The sequence below is a fragment of the Acomys russatus genome, chromosome 25, assembly GCF_903995435.1.
Source record: "Acomys russatus chromosome 25, mAcoRus1.1, whole genome shotgun sequence".
Lineage (NCBI taxonomy): Eukaryota > Metazoa > Chordata > Mammalia > Rodentia > Muridae > Acomys > Acomys russatus.
Window position 1 is genome coordinate 44,753,887 of NC_067161.1, and position 17,354 is coordinate 44,771,240.

Genomic DNA, 17,354 nt, shown 5'->3' on the forward strand with positions numbered 1-17,354 from the left:
AGGCCCATCACTCACAAGCCTTACTTATCTGCCTGCCTCTCCCAGGGAGAGATTTCAAGTTACGTTCCCTAGAACTAAAATGTTTTATTTTGTTAGAATCACAGGGACATCCTGACTGGCCTGAGGAAAAAAATACCTGTTGAGACCTGCCTCTGAGAGGTACCTGCTGAAGACTCCATGTGGTTTCTAGGAGCTGAGGGGAGCAGCACAGCCATCAGCCAGAAGGACCACTGGGCCCTCAGTTCACAGATATGAGGACATACATTCTGCCACCAACACTGAGCTTGGGAGGCCAAGCTCCAAATGAAGACGATGGTTCTGAGCACCAGGCACCTTGATTTCAGCTCAGCGAGACCCTGGCAGAGTACCTACCACAGCCCGTCTGAACATCTCACTTAGAAAAATGATGGCATAATAACCAGACCTTGAGCTGCTAAGTCTGTGGTAAGGTTGGTGCTTAGCAAGACTAGCGCAACTCGAGTGGAGAGCAGAGAGCTCTGGGCCTGCTCACAGGATACTGCAGCATGTGAGGTGGGAAGACTCTGGTCTGAGCCAGGTGGCAGCCGTGTAAACAGAGCTCAGGGCTTCGTTACACAATAAATATGAGCAGTTAAGAGTAGAGGAGAGAAACAAAACTCCTAAGCTTAAAAAAAAAAAAAAAAAAAAAAAAAAAAAAGAAAATGTTAAGAGGGAAAAATTATAAAATGTTAATGTTAAAAGAGTCAGTCTAATCTCTCACTCTTTCTGAATAATGACAGCCCCAAACCTGGTGACAAAGAGCTTCTTCTTTCTGACTGAGCCCCTGGGGCTCAAGAGTTACCCCACAGCACCCTCACACACTCAGTCCAAAGCAATGTCCTCAACACACTTACCTATGGATGCAGTTTCTGCCTCGGCAACAATACAGGGTAGCTTCTACTTTCTTGGTACAAAGCTTCAATTATGCACAAGCAACTATGCCCCAGTCCCTTCTCCTCGCAGGGAAGTATCCGTGGTAACCGACCACGCATGGATCCGGGCTCCTGTCCCTGTTGGTGCTGAGGACACTTTGTGGAGGCACAAAGGGTTTCACTTCATCAAAAGCGCTCAGCACAATGATGGTGACTATCAAGGGCTTAATCAAGTGCTGCTTTGCTTACGATTAAAATGAGCCCCCTAGAATTCCAAAGCAGCACTCTTCAGGCCACTCAACATGCCTTAAAGGGACTGGAGGAAGCACGGCAGCCTTGGAGTGGGTGTGGGAGCAAAGAAACAGGGTAAACAACTCACATGAAAGCGAAGCACTCCACAATGCCAAAGTCAAAGTGTCTTCACAGTTATCCAAGCTTTAAAACCACTGTGCTTCAATAGTGGCATGTGCCATTCCCAGAGACAAGGTAGGAAACAAGACTTCTGAGGATATTTGATTCTGTGTGTGTGTGTGTGTGTGCGCGCGCACCGTCTGTCTGTCTCTGTGTGTGTCTCTCTCCTGGGAACAGAACCCAGTGCCTCACATGCTGATTAAGCATAACCCCAATTCTTTCTTTTACAACTGGCATTTTGCACATTTTAGAGTGAATCTATCAGTACAGGAGTGCATGAATTTCAATTAGAAATAACCATTTCTTCTGTGACATTTACATATAATTATAACTATATTCCTGTACAGTGACACTTTTCATGCAATGAAGTAATTATCGAAGTTGGAGAAGCCTGCCCTAGACAGCAAGCACTAGCGGCTGGTTTTATAAACAGGGAGCATGCAATCAACTAGAGTCTCAGCAGGAATCATATGGTACAGTATTTAGTTGTCTGTTTTATGGAAAATCCTCCAGTAAGTGCTCCAAAGCCTCATTTTCACACAGATGAAAATCCCACTAAGTGAAGGGAAGACACCCACATACTTTCCTAGCAGATTACAAAATCATAAGCAGGCAGGCAGGCAGGCAGGCAAATCAAGCCTTAAGACCATCCCCTGTGCAGCAGTCACAAAAAAGTTCCACAGGTGTGAGGGGAGCTTTAAAGGGTCACAAGGAGGAAGCCCAATACTGGCAGGACGCGTAAGGAGCCCAGGGCTCACACTGTTAGCTGTGAAAGAATCAATTTTATCTGTCACTGTCAACTGAGTATATTTGATTCATTGTGTGTGTGTGTGTGTGTGTGTGTGTGTCTGTCTGTCTTGGGAACAGAACCCAGTGCCTCACATGCTAATTAAGCATAACCCCAATTCTTTTTTTTTTTTACCACTGGCATTTTGCACATTTTAGAGTGAATCTATCAGTACAGGAGTGCATGAATTTCAGTTAGAAATAACCATTTCTTCTGTGACATTTATATATAATAATTATAAATATATTCCTGTATGGCAGATTTAGCCAGCGTCCTTAATTCCAGTCTCATAGTATAGTTTCTAGAACAGCAATTAACCCCTGGGAAGGTTTTCCCTTTCTTGATCTGTAAGAGGCTTCCTTAGAAAGCGAGTTTCATCAAGATGTTGAGTCTTTCCACTCTGAGAATCGCTGGCCGCTGAACACACGCATAATCAGTACATGTCCTTTCCTTTCTCAGATGGAAGACTGGACCAGAAAGCCCACGCCCATCCTGGTTGTCTGCATTCTGAGTTCCCCTAAGCTGTGCCTCTTAATGCCCTTTTATTTCTTAATATTTACTCCCAAAGGAATTACCAGAGGACTGACGATCCTGATACAGTATCTGGGAGGAAGAGTAAAGCCACTAGCTGAGTGACAGTTTGAAATTTCTATAGACTTCATCTTGCCCTGAGTTCTAATAAACCTTATTGTCACTGATGGCAGACTCTGTGTGACATCATAAGCCACACTCCACAAACCTGTGCTGTGTTCTCATTAAGGCTTTTTATGGAGAGGCTGAGAAGAGGCAGCTAATGCATTTGTATGTGTGTTCCTGGGCAATGGTGTAATTTTGTGTTAGTAGATTTCAAAGTTCAGTGTGCTACAGCTTAGCTCACAGGCGGGACACAGTCTCTGGCTTGCAGTCAGTGGATCTGTTACTAAATAGCTGTTCTTGAGATAGCCATTATACTAACACTTCAGTTGGCTCAATTTCTAATTTAAGTGAGGTCTTTAGGCTTTCCAGGCTGGCAGCCTTCTGAGAACTTCCCTGTACAGACTTCTCATCATCACCCATATAAAAGGGTAACAATTCTTATGCATATTGTTAATTCTTGATGAAAAGTCAGGATATCAACCAGGAGGAACTGACTACAATCACTCTGGGTGAAAGATGGGACGTTTCATAGAGATTTAAAGTAACAGCTGCAGAACTTACTAGCTCTCCCCCCTCTTTCCTCCCTCCCTCCCCCCTTTTCCTCTCCTATATTCTTAATGACAAAGTCTGGTCTGAAAGACGTAGGACCAAATTAACCCTCTTACCTTCAAGTGTACTGCTGCCAGAATGAAATGTTTCAGTGTGGTTACCAAGGCAACTCACCAAGAAGCATTTGGTTTGCATTTAGAGTTTGCATTCAGCAAAGGGTAATCAAGTGTCCCTCAGCCCTCGTGAAAATATAAATAAGAGCTGTTTACACACTACGCTTATGCCACCAAGAGAGGCCCCCAGATAATTCTTTCAATTACTGTTTTTCTTTGAACCTGAGACCTTTTCTGCTTTGTTACTCTATTCTTAGGCTTTTATTTTCCAATAAAGATCTATTTCTTTTCAATATGTTTTCTACACTCAATAACTTTACAACGTTGCTCTTTTCCTTTAAGATATAATGGTCAGATATTTACAACCTGTCCATAAATCAGACCCTCCAAAAGCAAAGCTCAGGCACAAAGGTTAAGCTTCTGAGACATGGAGTCATCATCCCTAAAAAGAGTTTAGCAAGAGGGAACTGTTACCCAGCTCCCACTGACACAGTGAAGCTTCTCTTAGTTTTTTACCAAAACTGTTCAGTGTGACCACCTACAGCCAAACTTTTTTTTTGTTTATTTTTTATACTCATGCTAGTCTATTATATAAGAAATACTTGTTTTTTCAGCATAACATTTTTAATGGTTCTCTGGGACTTTCGCATCATGCACCCCAATCACATTCATTTTCCAGTCCTTCCATGTTCACCCTCTACCCTTGTGGCCCCACCAAAAAAGGTAAAAATAAAAAAATAAAAAAAGAAAGAGAAAAATTAAAATAAACAAATCCAATTTGTGTTGTCTGTGTACTCGCTGGAGCATGGCCAAACCTGCAAACAAACAAATAAAACAACCAGCTTTTATCTACTAAGCCATCTTACTGTACCCCTTCATCTGAATATATGGGATGATACCATGTTTTGCTTTGAACAGAAAACTAAGCCCTTGATATTTCTACCAAAGAATAATTAAGCAGCAGCCTAGTCTGGCATGCAGACTGAAAAGCAATCCATTGGTGCCCTCAGGAGATTCAGACACCATCCTCCTAGAAGAGATCTGTTTGGGGCTGCAGAATCTAATAGGAACTTGGTAATGGGAGGGGGCTGGGTAAACAGGCAGAGAGACGGGAAGATGGTAGCATGTGGGTTCTCCATTGGACATGAACTACATCCATATGCTGTGTGGAAGGAGGAGCAAGACAGGTTTCTGAGAGTTAAGAGGGAGCTCAGCACTCTCCCTTCCAAGCATGCCATGGGAACCATCCGTATCAGGTCATCAGTTGAAATTCAGATTCCTAGGATGCAACGCAGGCCAAGAGTGAAGGAATTTTGGGAGGATATGCCCAGAAACTTGCACAAAAACAAGACCCCAAGGATCGCCAAGGCATATGAAGTTAGTGAAACACTGGGGTTTATTAGGCTGGAGTCCGATGATTGGGCTTTTACAAGGATGAGCATGGGAATCTGCTGCACTTTACAGCCTCCTTTGGAGCTGGCTACATGCATGCTACACAAACTTGGCCAGAGAGACCGAGGAGGCTCCTATCAGAAGCTTTCCTTCCCTTTCTTGTGAGGTAGTTCCTGAACTTCTGTCTTTGCCCATTTTCATGTATCTGCTTAGAGGACAAGGAGGGTGTGGAAGACACCTTGTGGTCTTAGGGTCACACAGCATTCACCAGTGGCATCGCGACAGTATCATGAAACACCAGTGCTAGACCCTGACACAAAGGGTGAAGCGCTGCTCTTCAGAATGCCCTACAGGCAGCTGAGCCCACTCCCAGTTCATAATATTCTCTCTCTCTCTCTCTCTCTCTCTCTCTCTCTCACACACACACATCATACACACACACACACACACACATACACACACACACACACACACACCCCTTTTAAAATTGCCAATATTCTTTGAAAGTTATTTGCATCCTCAGGAGAAATTTATTTTTACCTTTTTCTAGCATCAAGTACAGCATTTTACACTCAATTATCAGTTCAATCAACATGAAGTTGAAATTAAAACAAATAAATCCTAAATTAAAAATTATATGATCAGAAAACAGAACAAGCTAGCTAAATGTATTTATCTACATTAATAGAATCTGGTTAAGGGCTAGAGAGATGGTTCAGTGGTTTAAGAGCACTGACTGTTATTCCAGATGACCTGGGTTCAATTCCCAGCACCCACATGGCAGCTCAAACTGTCTGTAACTCCAGTTCCAGGGGACCTGATACCCTAACACAGGCATATATCCAGGCAAAACACCAATGTCCACAAAATAAAAATAAGTAAGTCATTAAAGGAAAACTTAATCCCAGCACTCAGGCAGCAGAGGCAGGTGGTGGATTTCTGAGTTTGAGGTCAGCCTGCTCTATGGGGCAAGTTCCAGAACAGCCAGGGCTATATAGTAAAACCCTCTCATAAAAATAAATAAATAAATAAATAAATAAAGAAAGAAAGAAAGAAAGAAAGAAAAAAAGGAAACAACTCCTCGCCCCCAAATGGATTAGTTTTCATCAGCTTGTCCTGTACACAAGTTTGTGAGGCACTGTCTAGATTAATGATTGATGTAAGACAGTCCAGCCCACTATAAGCTATGCCACCCCTGAGGCAGGTGGTCCAGATTAGTTAAACAGCACGCTGGGTGAGCCCATAGGAGCCAGGCAGTAAGCAGTATTCCTCCACAGTCTCTGCTTTATATCTGCCTCCAGGATCCTGCCCCAACTTCCCTTCATGATGGACTGTAAGCTGTGAGGTAAAATAAGCCCTCCCTTCCTCCGACCCCACTCCCACCCCTCCAGGCTGCACCTGGTCATGTCATGGTGTTTATCACAGCAACACAAAGCCAAGCTAGGACAGAAATTGGTACTGGGAGTAGGGTGTTACTGCAACAGACCTAACCATGTTGGTTTTGAGAGGACTGTGGAGGTGTTTGGACTTCAGCCTGGAAAAAACATTGAAGAGACCACAATATGGTAAAGATCTCAATTTATAGCTAAATTGAACTGTGAGCATTCTGAAACTCCAACTAAGATACTAACAGAATTTTTGGATGGAGACAGGGAAGAATAGGAAACAGGAAGGGTTCATAGAAACTTTATAAATTCTTAACCCTGTGAATGCGATACTGCACCATGGAGTAACAACAGTGAATCTGGTTGTGAGCCCATCACATACCACTACCAAAATGCATGTCCTGAAAAGAAATAAGTTTAATATAAATTATAAAGTTTTAAAAATATAAAATCGAGAAGGAGGTAAATATTTATATAATCTTCATATGGAATGGCTTAAACATAGTACAAAGCCAGAACCTCAGAAAAATTAATTTGATTACCACAAAATTAACTTTTATACATCAAAATGTTGGCAAAAGAAAAGAAGCAAATGACATACAGACACTCTACATACATGCATGTCCACATACACAAGCCAGGACTGATTGACTATAATATATAAGGAAAACAATTGTTAAAAAAATAAATAAATAAAAAATAAATCCTTGCAAGCAGTAAGAACAACAGAAGAGAAGGCTGGAAAACAAGGGGATTGTGTTCAGTAAAAATACAATGCAAAGATGTATGAGCAATGATATTAAAAAATTATTCAAATATCCTACATATACATTAGCACAGTGTAATAACAATTAACTTTCCTTGCACATTAATTAGATATGATAGTAAGTTATTCATCTGAATTATTTCTTATAAATTTTACAATAATCTCTGAGATGGAATAGTTCCCACTTTATAGTGGAAAATGAGCCTTTAAGACTCTAGCTCAGTCAGTTAAACTCTACAGTGTAGACTGTTAACTTTAGACAGAATGTGCACAGGTTAAGGACTGAAAACTGTACAGAGTTGTGTGTGTGTGTGTGTGTGTGTGTGTCACTTGCGTGCTGGCTCCAACAGAGGCCACAAGAGGCTGTTAGACCTCCTAGACCTGGAGCTACAGGCCGTTGTGAACTATCCAGTGGGCGCTGTGCTAACCCTTGACCTCAGGTCCTCTGGAGCAGCAACAAGTGCTCTTCATCACTAAGCCATCTGCCTCTTATTTTCTATTTCTGTCTTAAGAAAACTAAAAAACAAAAACAAACCACAAAACACAACCAACCAACCAACAAACCAACAAAAAACCCTAAGTCAGCAAAACTAAAGTAAGTCTCACACAAAAAGACAGCAAGAGTATGACATTAAATTACACATGGTAATTTACCAAAACCTATAAAATGATAGTTATGTGACATGGTAGAGTTATAAGAGCATTTTGATGTGTTTCTTTTTTTTTTTTAACTTATTTGTATTTCTTTAAATAAATACTTAGTAGTTACATAACTTAAAATATTACACAAAGATGTATTAAATGTATTATTACCCATTATTCAAAATGTAAGCCTCAAGAGTTCACCCTAGGTCTGTAAGTAGGATGGGATTACTGCGGGAGCATGGGAGATGCTTGGTACAGTGAGCACCAGAGACCACGGTAACCGACACGAAACGACCTAAAATGCACCAGCTTCTTGTTCCTACTTCTCAATGGATAAAAGGCAGCATCCAGGACCGTGGGGAAGGTCCACTCACTGTGGTCTCTATCAGCTGCAGCAACAGCTTCATCTATTGGTTCCCAGAAGCAACCCATTTAGTGTGCCGGCCTTGGGAAATATAACTTTTCAGCACAGATGTTCATAAGGGAAAGTCCTGCTTTTTATTGACCTATATTTGGTCTAAACTCAGTTGAGTCACTACAGCCTCTTATGATCCTAATCCAAATAAAATTTCCTCACCCTGGTGTGGTCCTTGCAACAAACTGCAAAAACATACTGTAAATAGCTCAGCTGGCAGGGGGCTCACGGGAGGCCTATAACTCCTTTATAAACCAAGTTTTACACACACACACAAACACACACACACACATCTTCAAATGACATTTGCACCAGCAAAGGTTTGGCTCATGTCCTAATAGAATCGCCAAGGATTCAGGCTGCAGCTAGTCCGCCCTGCAAAGGAAATCGAAGTCTGATCAGTGTACACCCCTTCCTTGGCATATTATAACCACAATCAGAGGAAGCACAGAAAAGGCTCGTTCTAAACTGACTGCTGACACCCAGAAATTCCTGTCTCAGCTGCATTAGCTAGAAATGAACTGTCTAAGGTGTTAAGAGTCCAAGAGAAATGAATTTACATACATCAGGGATCTCCTTAAAGAACTATTCCTGCTGACTCCAAGCTGTATGAATCCAAGTAATAAACTAAAGAGGGGAGTACAAGGTCAGTCAGATGAGAGGGCTATGGGTCACTGAAGGACGCTACTTCTTTAAATGGAATAAGCAGAAGGAAACGGCTTTAATTCAATTAGTCACATGGGATAAATAAAATCATATGAGGGAAATTTATGACCCCAGGTCTCTTTCATCCATGTCTGTAGGTGAGGTGGTAGCCCTTTTCCTTGGAGCATCTTGCTTAGCATACCTCTCTTGTGTGGTCCGGGTTCTGGCCAGCTGCCTTTCCTGGCCAGCTGTCCTACCCACCAACTCTGGTTCCCAGTAAGCAAGCTCTCTCCAGTACCAGCCAAACCAACAGGCCTGGGACTGAGTCAGATGCATGGGTCCCGCCTCCATCAGGGTTCTGAGGTGTGTCCTGATCATCTGCACCTTGCCAGCACAGTGGCAAGAAATGACCATTTTAACAAGCATGCCGTCAGCTTTCCTTACCCTTTCGATACTTGGGAGTTGGTGCATCCATGCACACCAAGGAATAGATGTCAAACGCTTACTACCTGCTTAAGATTTCAGACATTAGGTTTTACATATTAAACTCTGCTGCATCTGGAATGCCGACTCACATATACAACCACACAAGCCACATAAAAGGAAAAACAGTACAATAGCCAGAATAAATGAAACTTGTAGAAAAAAAAAAATTTGACCGTCAATTAGTCAGCCTTTATTTGTTAATAATGAAAAACTCCTGGGAGAAACTTTAAAAGAAAAAGTACATTACTCAAAGCAGCTCCTGTAAGCATTAAAGCAACGCGCCTTGTCATTTCCGGACTCACTGGGCAGTGGGTGCTGACTTCCTGCACCTTTCCAGCCAGGCCTCTGGGCAATCCTCCCACGTGTACATCTGCAATTCTATCCAAGTCTTTCCTGGTGGGGAGGGGTCTGCGCCTCTGTCTGTGACAGAGTCCGCTCTGCTCTAGTTTTCCCTTCCTCTGAGCATCTGTCTCCCTGCAGGCTCGCTACAGGCCTTCGTAAGAACTGGAAGGAACTACCTTAAGGAACTACCTTAAGGAACTCTGCCCTGGGCCTTCTGCTCTGCTGGGCTATCTACCACCCCATAATACCCGCTCTTTACTGTGACCTCACTAAGAGCACCATCTGAAGACCTCTAGTTCTTCTGGATCAGAATTCAGTCTCCTCCTCTTCTTTCAAGCACCTTGCCTAAAGAATTTGCCAAAATCAAACTCACTTCCCCTCATATCCGTTTCTTTCTTTCTCTTCTTCAGACAGGATCTCACAGCATAGCCTGGGTTGATCTCGAACTCAGAGATCAGCCTGCCTCAGCCACATGAGTGCTGCGGTTAAAGGTGTGACTGGGCATCAATAAAGCTTTATTTAAGGATACAGGAGAGCAAGGCTCAACAGGACTGTGAGCTATGAGGCCTTAACTGCATTTCTAGTGAAACAGATGACTGAAGGAACGCGCAGGCAATCACAGGAGCCTGGAACTAGGACTTTAGTAAGACAGGGGAGGTGGGGCAAAGTGAAAGAAGACAATGAAGCGTCACGAATATAAACCCAAAGACTGTAACAAAAATACTTGCCATGAGCATGACTGACGGCAAGATGATGCTTCCCCCTCCCCGCAATTATTCAGACAGGAGGAGGAAGGGTTGCTTTGCTCAGGTCAGTGACAGAATCCTGAGCATAGCACTTCCGGGCAGAAGTGCTGCTTTGCTAAGGTCCCTGGGACAGGAGCTGGCTACAGCACTTCAGGGAAGAAGCGCTGCTTTCTTCGGTTTCAGGGGTTCCTTTAGCTCACAGTGCTGTGGCTGAGAGGGCAGGGCAGTGCCCACAGTGGCAGGAATGGCTCAGGAGCCAGAGGCGGCTCAATTACTTCCTAAAGCCAATCAGCGAGCAGAGGGTTCCAGCTAGCACAGGGCCAGGCCATAACCCATAGAGCCTACCCACAGCAGACCCCTTCTTTCAGCAAGGCCCCACTTCCTAAAGGTCCCATAACCTCCCAAGTAGAGCCACTGGCTGAAGACAAAGGATCGAAACAAATGAACTTCTGGGATTCACTTCACGTCCAAACTGTAACCGCCCAGGCCCCCGCCCCCCAGCCCCCTGCCGACAGGCTCTAGGCAATCTCCTAACATCAAGTGTGCTCAGTCCAACCTCAAAAGTTCAAGATTGAGACTGGGAAGCTGTACACAGTGGCACATGCCTGCAACCCTAGAAATGGGGAAACTGAGGCAGGAGGATTTTCTTGTGTGCAAGGCCAGTTGGGACCTTGTGTGAATTTTTGTCTTTAAGAAGGAAAACTGGGGCAAGAGAACAGCTCAGTTAATAAAGTGTTTGCCACGTATGCATGAGAGCTGAGCTCAAATCTTCAGGTCCCACATAAAAAGCTGGTGTGGCAGTAAATGCCTGTAGTCCCAGCACAGGGCAGATGGAGGCAGGAGGCTCCCTGGGCTCCCTGGCTAGCTAGGGTAACCACATCAGTGAGCTTCAACCTCAGGAGAGGTGGAGAGTAACTGAGCAAGGCATCTAGTGCCAGCCTCTGGCCTCCACGTGAGTACCGACATATACATGTGTGCATACAAAAGAAAAGACAGAACAGTAGCCAAGATATAGAAGTCAACTAGAGAAAAATATTCAAGAGGAGACAAAGAGAGGCCAGTTTCTACCAAGGCCTGTGCAGGACAAACTAACACAAAACCCTTTCTCAGTGACCAAAGTGGCGTGATCAGTACAGACCGCACGTACAGGTGTGACCTGCACACAGCTGTGTCTGCATACTGCATTCACTTTCTTGGGGACACGTTTATTTATCAGGAATTAAAATGTCTGAGCACTCATTCTACAGACAGGAGGCACAGAAGTGTGGAAGGACAAATAGCCACAGAACTTAGTCATAGAATGTCTTTAAGTGGAGAAAACTAGACATGCCAGACCTTGTGGCTCATGCCTATAATCCTAGCTCTAGGGAGGGTGAGGCAGGAGGATTACAGTCTACCTGGGATAAGCAGACATGGTATCACTATGTGGCTGAGTTGACATGGGCTACATAGTGAGATACTGTCTCAAAATAAACAAACAAACAAGTCAAGCAATCAAAGTAGAAACAGCTGAAACAACCCTCAGGATGCACCTTACAAGATTAGTTAGGTAAGTGATGGCAGACCATAAAAGGAAGACTATGCCACATGCGTTCATATTGCATTCACCTTCTTTGTCTCTCTCTTCCTTTCCCCCTTTTCTCTCTCACACACAAACTAACACTCTCTCTCTCTCTCTCTCTCTCTCTCTCTCTCTCTCTCTCTCTCTCTCTCACACACACACACACACACACAAACACACTCACAACCATAATAAATGTAAAAAAAAGTTTTTTTAAACCCACAAACTACTAGGATCCAGCTGTTTGTCTCTCAGATATGTATGCAAAGGACTAAGTCAGCACACACTGTAGCTACCTATGGATCATGCTTACTGTAGCACAGTCCACAGCAGCAGCTGGGTCACATGGGCCTCGGTATCCATCAATGGAAAACCAATGAAGAAAATGTGCTAAGTGTACCCGTAATGGAGTCTTATTCGGCCATAAAGAATTAAATCATGTTGTCTGTAGGAAATTGGACGGAACCGGAGACTGTGTTAACTGAAATAAGCAGGACTGAGAAAAGGCAGATGCCACGTTTTCTCACATGAGATCCAGACACAAAATATATGGGAACATAAATGGAGGCACTGCGAGGCAGAAAAAGAGGGTACAGGCGAGGGAAACAGGTGAGTGAATGTGGCCTATGTTCACAAAGCCACTGTCCTGTGCAGCTAGTGTGCTGTAACGGGGAGCATGCTCAGCTGAAGACACATAGCTCAGCACTGCCTCCAGCGTGTAGCTTGGCCCTCAGTAACGTAATGGTAAGTAAGACACTAAAACACATATAAATCACGAAATGATCATCTTTCTCTAAGGACCCTCTAGAATGTGTGAGCACTGTGGTTTAACACAGTGAGCGACCACGTGGTAACACTAGCCCTGCCAACACCTTTCCCACTTGACACCCAAGTCATATACCAATTTTCTGAATGTGCCAGGATGCAGCAGGGATCTTGGCCCTGTTCGGGCTTCTGCTGCTGTTTCCAGTCCTTGTCATCTCCCTGCTCAGTTAACCCTCATTCATCTACACAATCTGCTGGGGGACAGAAACAATTTCCTAGAAATAGGCCTACCCACAACTATTTGGAAGCTCATCTTTCTCCACCTCCCATTTGTAAAGAACGCTACTTGGTGTAGTTTTAGGCTTTAGTACACTATACAATTAAAATTCTGAGATGACATATTGTATTTCCTCCCTTCCAGATGTGGAAATTATCTCAAAAAGGTGAGGAAAAACTACTGAAAGCCTCACTGGTAAGCAAGTGTCCCAGCTAGGATCTCAAGACCGGAACCCAGTACAGGCTTCCTGAAGAGGCCAGAAGGATCTGGCTAGAAGTGAGACAGGCAGATCAGTCTCTCATGGTGGCATAGAATAGGTGAGCTCAGATGCAAGGACTGGCTGCCACTACGTGCACTGCCTTAGAAGCAGGCAGAGTAGGGGCAGAAGGTAAGATGTTGACACAAAGGTCTCTTTTGTAGGCTAGAAACATTGACTGTAAGTGGAAAGGAGCTGACACCTCTGAGTGGCATGAACTCCAGTGGAGAGGACGGAAGACAAAGAGGCAACTAGGAGCTGCACCAAACAAACAAACAAACAAATAATGAGGAGGCTGGGAAGATAGCTCAGTGGTTAGGAGTCCTGGCTTCATTTCCAGAGGATGCCGGTTCAATTCCCAGCACTCACAAGGCTGCTCATAACCCCCTGTAACTCCAATTTGGGAAGACCTGATGCCCTCTTCCAGCCTGTGGACACCAGGCATGCATGTGGTACATCATGCAGGCAAAACATCTATGCACATAAAATTAGAAATAAATAAATCTCAAAAATTAGAACAGCAGGTTCAGAGGCAGAGGCACTACAAAGAGCTCCCTAGGTAGCACTCGGGCACTTGACTAGAGCTCAAAGAGACGGGCTGCTTAGTGAGGAGAGAATGCTGCTGCTACTCCTGACAGAAACAGGATGATAAGCGACGTGGACCAATCTGCAGACTACACGTGCTAAATGACACTGTACAAAGAAGACCCTGCTGTTGACATGGGCCACTTCTGAGGCTAGTCTCCTGGGAGGTCCTGCTTCTAAGGTGGCATCTGTGGCCATTACTTATTATTCTTATTTTTAACATGTCAAGAGCATGACACTGGACCTCTTGTGGAGATCATGAAGTGCAGTGCTTTAGGGGTGTGGCGAGCTCTCACTTAGCTAGAAGGAAATATAGAGACAGATCTCCATGCAGAATTAGACTCTGTCACACCACTACGTCCATTCAACACCCCACCCACTCCAGCCAAAAGAGAATTTCTGTAAGAGAGCTTGGCCAATGACGAAAGAAACTGTCTAGTTCGCATCCTTTGCCTTAGAGTTTTAGAGTCTGCACTTTTAGAGACAAGTGAAGTAATTTTTTCTGCCACCCCTTATGCTGAGAGCCTTCATCTCTGCTCATCTGATGGGACTCTAATTGGTACTTTCTGCCTTCAAAGTACCACTGGCTTAACCCGATCACAGTGTGGCACATTCTGTGCCTTTTTAAAGAAGCGGGTGCAGGTCTTCAGTTTGCAGGCAACCAGAACACTCTTTTAAATTGGCTGTCACAGCACTGTGTCTACCTCTAGCTATCTGATGACACAGGAACTGTGCTTCGCCAGGCTCACGGGCAGTCCATACAATCAATGACACTATTATGAGCTAATACACAATTGGCTGCAATAAAGTTACAACTAATATACTGGAATTTGAAGGGAGAACACTTCCAAACCTCCTTGGAGTAAACTAGTCTGTAGCCCTGCACACACAGGATAGCCCCCAAGGTCCCACAGGGAACAGGACAGAGTAGTTAAGTCCCCACAGTTCCCATGAGCTCACACTATACAGCCCAGGGCAGCTTCCTGAACTTGGGTACTATATTTTAAAAGCACGGTGGGTAGAAGCATAGCAAGCGTAAGGAAATAGGCAGGGCCAACATCTCCTTTAATTCACATGAGATTGATTTTGGCACAAAGCTTACAGTGTAAGACAATCCACCATTCTACGTAAGAAGAATTCAGAATATCCGAGTGTGAATCCCAAGTAGAAGGAAGAAAAATCATGAGTTCCGAAGTTTAAAGGAGGGAGTAAATACAGCTCAGTAGGCATACAAAAACGTGTTCGAGAACCAGGTACCTGTGAGCTTGATCTTGGAGAGCCGGGCCAGCACGCCGGGCAGATCATCCGCGCGAAGCTTCATCTCCTCCCACCGCTTCTCTGCCTTCGTCTCTCTGGCCACGCCGAGGGACCGGTCCACTACAGAGGCCGCCTCCAGCTTCATCAGCTCCTCAGTTGGCTTCGGGGACAAAGGCAGCCTGGGCACCGAGAGAGACGGCAGCTCGTCCACTTCCGCTGCAGACTGCCCTGAAGCCGTGTGTTCAGGGAAAGGAGAAGCCGCTGGCTCTGGCTTTGGTTTGACTCGCTGGCTAAGGCCCCTGTGCAGCTGCGTGACATACTAGACAGACAGACAAACAGCACCGGTTACTGTCGGTTACTATCTTCCACCAGTCATCTTTTTCCAGCACTTGAAAGAGCTTCCTTCATTGAGGATTGAATAGCACAGTATGTCCTTACAGTGTGAGACATCAGCACTGGATGATGCAGAGATAAAGCGGATGCCTTGGCTATGGCTTTAAATTTGTTCTTTAGGAAAATCTAAGAATCTGATTTCTTGGCAGAGAAGATACCTCTCTTATTCAATGAGCTTTCTGCAGGCTGGGCTTTCTAAACACGAGAAAACTGTCTGCAGATAGCCAAGGTCAGCTGTTGACCCCTGAGCTCTAAGCAAACAGTCCTGAGGGGAGCTAACTGGAAAGCCTAACTTGAGTTACAGCCATGTGGGAAGTGGGATAGAGAAAGAACACTACGTTTAGAGTCAGCTTCTGTCACTGACCAGCCAAAACTGGTAATTACAAGTAACACAATGAGACCTCTTATTTTTCATATCAATATATATTTCAGTTACTCTTCCCAACAGTATTTAAAGATGGAGCATCATTTATAACTCTTTCATTTATAAATAAGGACAAATTTATAAATAAAATTGACAAAAGCAATACACTGAATTTCAGTAAGATTTTATATTCATTAACTTTTAAGCTAAAGTGAGTGTTTTAAATGGAAGGGTGAGACGCTTCCAAATAGAACATTAGAGTTTGAATTTGCTATTTTTCCATGGTACCACTATGAATTCCCAGCTGGATTACTATTCTAGGACCCTCTCCAGAGCTGAGATCACAAGCGCTCATTGCCAGGGCCAGCTCTTTTATGGTGGTTTAATTGTGGGGATCGAACACAGATCCTCATGGTGTTGTAGAGCAAACGCTTTCCTAGCCCCTCAGAAGTATTTTTAAAGATTTTTCAAATGCACAGATGATCTAAGAAAATAAAAAGGTCACATTGTTAAACAATTACTTCTGTATTTACAGAACTTCAAAGAATGTATAAAAGATGCATCATACACCTTCAGCCTTTCTTCATTTTAGCCTGGTCAAAATGTGCCATAAGTTTTCAATCTTCCTCCAAACTTAAATCAATATATTCAAGATCATATATTTAACCTCAAATGCCAGAATTATTCTGGTTTCAGTTAAGAATAATCAAAACAAGAGATTAAAGTTTGGGTAAAAGTTAAGAGAACTAAACAAAAGTCCTTTTCAAACAGTACTTTGTATACCCTTTCCTCTAGTAGGAATCTCTGCAGTTCCCTAATCCAGAGACGAGAAGAGACCAAAGGCAACTGAAGGATGGCTGCTACTTACCATGCGCTTGAGGAAGCTCAAGTGTTGGACCGTGACCCACTGGTTCTTTATGTGCCTGAACAGTTGCGTGACCCTGTGTGGCGATCCCTGTATAGCTCTCCTTTCTAGATACCAGACATATCCTCCTACTGAGCCTGCAACAGAGAGACAAGAGAGGAAGACATGTTGAAATGGCAGCTGCGCACGCATAGTGCCTACGTCCACCTCGAAGCAGAGCCAAGGAAACAGCTGTATGAGGCTGGGCTCCAAACCACCTCTGGTTCCAACCAGGGAAAAAGTGACACTCATCAGCCAGGCCTAGGTCAGGGTCATCCTTCAGGGGCAGAGGGAATGCCACTTTCACATGCTTACAACACTTCAGTGGGAACCACTGTGGATGCTTCTAAGAAGAAGATACAATGCAGCGAGTTCACGTTCTAAAAAGTAGAAAAGGGGGCATACATCTTTTCTCACTAAATGCTAGTAAACTGAAATGCAGGTTCACATTTCGGTTGAGGTTGCGTAGTTAGGACAACTAACTACAAGGAAGGGAAAAGGATTTTCAGTAAAAATGACTGTCAAGCCAGTTAGGAATAAGGTCCAAATTTGAATCTGAATCACTTTACTAAACCTCCCAAGTCCATAAATTCAGAGCTAGTCTCAGGCATCATCCTGGTCCAGCATCTGCAGTTAGCCCCTTGCTTCCCCTGATCTTTCTGAAAGTGTCTCTTCTCATGGCTCCCATAGCCTAACGTTTCTCCGTGCTGTTTTCTGCTTCTTAGTGTCCTAGTGGGGTTCAGTGCACTGTGTAGTCATTTTCACCAAGTCTAAGTATCCCTCC

The 17,354-nt window shown here is 44.0% G+C and overlaps 1 protein-coding gene across 1 annotated transcript in view; it reads right to left on the reverse strand.

Annotated features, from left to right (window-relative positions):
* Window positions 1–16,902, reverse strand: part of LOC127207860 (protoheme IX farnesyltransferase, mitochondrial) — a 104,535-nt gene extending 87,633 nt beyond the window's left edge. The window contains exons 1-2 of the mRNA XM_051167236.1: window positions 16,535–16,902; window positions 14,910–15,228 (exon numbers count right to left, since the gene is read on the reverse strand). Coding sequence (XP_051023193.1) covers window positions 14,910–15,228; window positions 16,535–16,822 — 607 coding nt within the window. The 5' untranslated portion in view covers window positions 16,823–16,902. The remainder of the gene's footprint in view (window positions 1–14,909; window positions 15,229–16,534) is intronic.
* Between the last annotated feature and the right edge of the window lie 452 nt (window positions 16,903–17,354).